Source organism: Sylvia atricapilla, chromosome 3 (assembly GCF_009819655.1).
Source record: "Sylvia atricapilla isolate bSylAtr1 chromosome 3, bSylAtr1.pri, whole genome shotgun sequence".
Taxonomy (NCBI): domain Eukaryota; kingdom Metazoa; phylum Chordata; class Aves; order Passeriformes; family Sylviidae; genus Sylvia; species Sylvia atricapilla.
In genome coordinates this window covers 12,638,822-12,644,394 of record NC_089142.1, presented here as the reverse complement: position 1 = coordinate 12,644,394, position 5,573 = coordinate 12,638,822, and the positions used below count along the sequence as shown (strand labels likewise).

At 49.1% G+C, this 5,573-nt stretch overlaps 1 protein-coding gene across 1 annotated transcript; it reads left to right on the top strand.

Annotated features, from left to right (window-relative positions):
• The first annotated feature begins 2,624 nt into the window (after nt 1-2,624).
• On the top strand, nt 2,625-4,488 carry LRATD1 (LRAT domain containing 1). Its single transcript, XM_066314780.1, has 2 exons — nt 2,625-2,697; nt 3,249-4,488. The coding sequence occupies exon 2, from the start codon at nt 3,286-3,288 to the stop codon at nt 4,138-4,140; it is 855 nt and encodes a 284-aa protein (XP_066170877.1). The 5' UTR covers nt 2,625-2,697; nt 3,249-3,285; the 3' UTR covers nt 4,141-4,488.
• Nucleotides 4,489-5,573: the final 1,085 nt, after the last annotated feature.

The window sequence follows — 5,573 nt, the reverse complement described above, 5'->3', positions numbered from 1 at the left end:
ATGAAACAGTGTACAGAGAAGAGAACTGAAATGAAACAAGGAGATGGGTGTTGGAGGTGTGTTGAATAGAGGTCATAAAGAGAGGTGAATTGTTAAAGGATTGTAAGTGCTTCAGCAAGAGACAGAATACTCTCATTGAGCAAATTTGCAAAACCACAGGGAATTGCCCAAAAAAAGGTTAAAATTTGGCAGGAGATAGTCCTCTTAGTTTGAAGGGCAGAGCCTTTCCTATACCCAGACTCCATCCTTCTGCACCTGCCATTTGCTGAAGCAGTCTGTTCTCCACTGTTTTGCATGGCATAGATGAAATAATGTTTTGTTTGTTTAGAACTATCTAAAAATTACTCCACATAGCCTTGATGATTGGCAAACGTGGGAAGTGTGAACTGTGCGAGTGCAACCTAAAAAGATACAGACTTTAAATGAGAAAAATGTAAAGTGTTTAGAAAACAGAAACTGTCGATGAAGGTCTACAGAAAATGACTTTCAGCTTGGACTAGCTTTGACAATGAAGCACATTAACAGTTATTACAAAAAAATCAAAATATTTAAACACTGTTTTACAGCTTTAGCTCTAAACCTATTAGAGTGTCCTCATAATTTAATTTAAAATGTTGCAGTTGGTGAAGGTCATGCTGTAAAAGAACATATAATTTCTGACATTCATTAGAAAAGTATTTACACAATTCTAGAGATAAATAACATCCATCTGTCAAGTCCTTTGAAACTTTAAAATGCATGTATTAGAAAACAATCTTTATTTTTCCTTTTTTTCACATTATATTTCATTAATTTACAGACTATGACTGTTGCATCCTTAACTGCTGTAAATCAGCTTAATTCCTGTAGTCTCAGGCATAACTCCTGAGTTTATGAGACATGGGAAGTCTGTACCCATCAACAGTGATGGTTACAAGCCACAGTGAAAAAATAACTGATGTCAGTCTTTGAATTTCACTAAACATACCTTTTGTTTTCTTCTCTAGCTATGATGTGATGCTTTTGCATACGTTAAAAAAAAAAAACGAGAACAAGAACATGCCATTCTAGACAGACAGCTATATCAATATTTGAATGGAAAAAGGATCATTCAAAGTAAACACATTTGTCTAAGAAACTCAGCATTTGATCCATATGAACATAGGTATACAGCTTGAACCCTGAAAAATGGAATTTCACTATTTTTATTTAAGGATGTATGTCTCTCTATAATAAGAATAAAGTGATGGCATTATTGTTCTCAGATAGCTAAACCTGAAGACTGGGAAAAGGACAGCGGCGAAGAGAAATATTACCCATAAACACTGAAAGCAAAAATCCTTATGGCTAGATGACAAAACTATTTTCACTGCAAAGAAATGAGTAGATTTACTTCCAGCTAAAAATGGTACTTTAATATGATTCACATCTGAAGCAAAGAATTTCATTAGATTTTTTTCATGAAGTGTCTTAAATATTTAAATTCTCACTTCTCAGAAGTTCACACAGTTATAGAGCAAGACTAAGAACACAGAAGGACCAGGTTAAAATCCCATTATTGACACAATGATGGATTACAATTCCACCCCCCCCCCCCCAGCCTTATGGGGGGAAGAATGGTCAAATATACAAATAATTTCTGAGTTCTATTTCCATAATGTGCAAAATTAGGTGCAAAAGTGTATATTGCTAGTGGCTACTACAGATGACAGATTTTTAGATTTCGTACATTTTCAGAAGAAATGGACTGCTACTACCAGACAGTCTCATTTCTTTACTTAAGAAAAGCCATAGTACGTCTTCTAGTCACATCTGAGGACAACCCACAACTGCTACCTTGTCCAGATGCGGAAAGACAGAGTCATCTCACCTACTGCCAGCCATCAAGCATTCCAACTTCGCGTCTAGGCGACGGCAAGAGACAGGCACCTCCTTAGGGCACGTCGTGCCGTCCTAAAAGAGGAGGTGCAACAGGCGAGACGAGCAGCCCTCTGGAAATGCCTGTCTCTCCTCAGCAAAAGGAATCCCAGGATATCAGCTCAGACCGCACAGGCGGAATTTGAGGTTACTGAAGTGAGGTGAGGAGCACCCACTTTCCAGCCTCGAGGGACAGAGCAACTCTTGGCCGTCCCTCCTGGGCAGGTTAGTTTGATAGAAATCACTTTTTTACCCTTTTTCAAAATTTGTTTTAATTTCTTTCTTTTTTTTACTTCTGTCCCTTGCAGGGGTGGCTTGGCAGCGGCTTCAAGCGGTGGGCACGGTCTCCAACCCCCTTTCCCCCGGGACGCCCCGCTGCCGCAGCCCGGGGCCCGGCCGGAGCAGCCCGGGGCTCGGCGGGGACACCCCGGGAATCGGGGCCGGTCGGGGGGCTGGGGCGGTGCGGGGCCGGTCGGGGGGCCGGAGCAGCCCGAGGGCCGGAGCTCGGCGGGGACACCCCGGGAATCGGGGCGGCCGGGGGCCGGGCCCGGCGTGCCGGCGGCGGCCGCGGGGCGCGGGCGGGCAGGGCCGGGCTCAGCCCCGCCGCCGCCGGGCGCGGCCAATGAGCGCGGCCGGGGCGGGCTCGGGAGCGGCGCCGCCGCTACTTATGGCCGCCGGAGGGGCCGGGCAGCCCAGAGCGGCGCGGGCGGCGGAGAGCACGGGTCGCGCTTCCTGCGGCGCCCATGGGGACAGGACGACTTTAAAGGAGTTTGGGGGGGTTCTGGCGCTGGGCGACCACGGGTACGGAAGGGGACGGGAGGGACCCCTCGGGCGGGGTGTGCCGATCGCCTACTCTTTGCCTGTGCCTTGCGGGGGTCCCGGCAGGGCTGCGGGCACCGGGCGGGCAGGGCTGGAGCCCCGGGGCCGTGCGCTGCTCTAGCCGCCTCTCCTCAGGCAGCGCTGCCCGGCGCGGTTCGGCGGCGCACTGGCGGAGGGAGGGCCCGGGACCCTCCGGCCGGAGCCCCCCGGAGCCCTCTCCCCTCGCGGGGCGGACACTCGCGGCGCAACTCCGTGCGCGGAGCCGGCGGACGGCGGGGAGCCTCCTCTGGTGCGCTGGGAGCCGGCACTCCGGAGTCGGGGCTCTGCCCTGCACCCCGGGGGTAAGGGGGAAGGGTCCGCGCTGGGAGTTTCTCGCTTGCACGAAGGGGAGGGATGGAGGCTTAGAGCGGAATCGCTGAAATCTTTTGTGTGTGCCTTGATTTTTTTTTTTTTCTTCTTTATTTCCTTCTCTCTGTGTGCACTCTCCTTCCTATCTCTTGTTGTCTGTCTCTGCCCACCCCACCCTCCTTTAGATCCAGCGATTCCTGCCCTCGCCTCGCCCTGTCATTGATGGGAAATCAACTGGATCGCATCACCCACCTGAATTATAGCGAGCTGCCGACCGGGGACCCCTCGGGGATCGAGAAGGACGAGCTGCGCGTCGGGGTGGCTTACTTCTTTTCGGATGAGGAGGAGGACCTGGACGAGCGAGGCCAGCCAGACAAGTACGGCGTGAAGGGCTCCGGCAGCCCTGGGCAGGAGACGCCCACCCACCACCTCCACCACCAGCTGGTGCTGAACGAGACCCAGTTCTCCGCTTTCCGCGGCCAGGAATGCATCTTCTCCAAGGTCAGCAGCGGCCCCCAGGCTGGGGACCTCAGCGTCTACTCGGTGTCAGCCCTGCCCGCCCTCTGCAAGCCGGGGGACCTGCTGGAGCTGCTCTACCTGGGGCCGTCGGAGCACCCGCCGCCGCACTGGGCCGTGTACGTGGGCGGCGGGCAGATCATCCACCTGCACCAGGGGCAGATCCGCCAGGACAGCTTGTACGAGGCGGCCGCGGGCAACGTGGGCCGGGTGGTGAATAGCTGGTACCGCTTCCGCCCGCTGGTGGCGGAGCTGGTGGTGCAGAACGCCTGCGGGCACCTGGGCTTAAAAAGCGACGAGATCTGCTGGACTAACTCCGAGAGCTTCGCCGCCTGGTGCCGCTTCGGGAAACGGGAGTTCAAAGCCGGGGGGGAGCTGCAGGCGGCTGCTGGCACCCAGCACCAGCAGCAGTACTATCTCAAGATCCACTTGGCAGAGAACAAAGTGCACACGGTGAGGTTCCACAGCCTGGAGGATCTAATACGCGAGAAGCGCAGGATCGATGCCAGTGGCAAACTGAGGGTGATCAAAGACCTGGCTATAGTGGATGGGAAAGAATAGGGAGGAGCAGGAGTACGTGGCTATCTTCCTTCTGCCCTGCCTGGGGAGACCAGCCTGCCGTAGAGTCAGGAGGCTGCACCCTCCTTCCGTGGGACGCGACTGGAAGCAGGATCCATGGCAACATTCCAAAAAAAAAAAAAAAAAAACCAGCATTCTTAACACCCATAGCCAGTATTTTGTTTGGCTTTTAATAGCATTAATGCTGAAAGAGCGAGAGAGAGGAAGAAAAGAGGGGGGAGGTGCAGGAAGGCTGTTCTCAGAGTATGTGGACGAAGTCTCTCCTGTCAATCGATGTTGACCATTCTAGCAACATGCCAATAAAATTTCAAATTGAAATTTCTTTTTAAATTTTTATTTCATGGCTTTAATCCATGATAAGTTTTAAGCATCTGGGACCGTGGATGTGGCTAACTGAGATTCTAGCTAATATTTGCCTTGTGACTGACCAAAAGCATCAGTCATACTTTGCTAACTGGGAGAGAAAGGGGGTGTTGGGGTGGAGGATAAATGCCTGTTTGTTTTCTTTCTCCACACTGCTGCTTCAGCCTGTAGCTGCAACCCAAATTTTGTCCCAACCAACTCTGGCAAGCTATTTACTAGGAAAAAATACTTTAACATTTCTGGTTGAAATCTATCACATATAAAATATTTGCCTTTGCTTTCTGCTTGCAGCTCTCTGCTAAATGTCATCATAATGCATAAGCTCTTTCCATCTCTTCTTTCCTCCCACTTTCCCTGTGCTTTTTGTTGTTGTGGGGTTTTTTTGTGTTTTTTTTTTTTTCGTTTTTTTTTTATTAAAGTTGGTGAGCGGCTATATTCCTAAAACTAAATTCAGTGGTTAAAAGGAGAACAGTGTACTCAGAGATCCAGCCACTAGGATTTCATGCTTGAGCTGTGGATTTTGTACCACTGCTTCAGTATCTCTCCATACACAGGCCAACAGAATCCTAGAAGAAACAATTTTGAATTCTGCATGTTGCCTCTTTGGAGCAGCAATTTATTGCATATTTACAATTCCACTTAAAGAAATAGATGTAACGTGGCCAAGTTCATCTTGCATTTCAAATTCCCAGAAACTAAAAATTCTATTCAGTGTAAGTTTAGAAATCCACAGCAGCATTTAAAAGATGCCTTTTAATGTCATGTGAGCACTGCCTTGTCTGTTTTTCAGATCCTGTTCACTCACTGCTTAATTCTAAGTTTTGAAGTGAAAGATCAGAGAATTAAACATATATATATAAAAAAAAAACACCCTGAAGTATACCGGGGCATTTCTTTTTATTATTCTGAGCTGCGTACAACTTGTAATTTTGTCTTTGCATGTTTCAGTACTGGAAAGAAAATGCATTTGGTTTTGTTTTCTTTTCCCACATCAATATCAGATGACAGAAGTGACAGCCCTCTTCTGTATATATGTGATACACTCCACCCCC

Coding starts and splice junctions, on each gene's coding strand:
- LRATD1 (XM_066314780.1), top strand. CDS start 3,286: ATGGGAAATCAACTGGATCGCATCACCCACCTGAATTATAGCGAGCTG.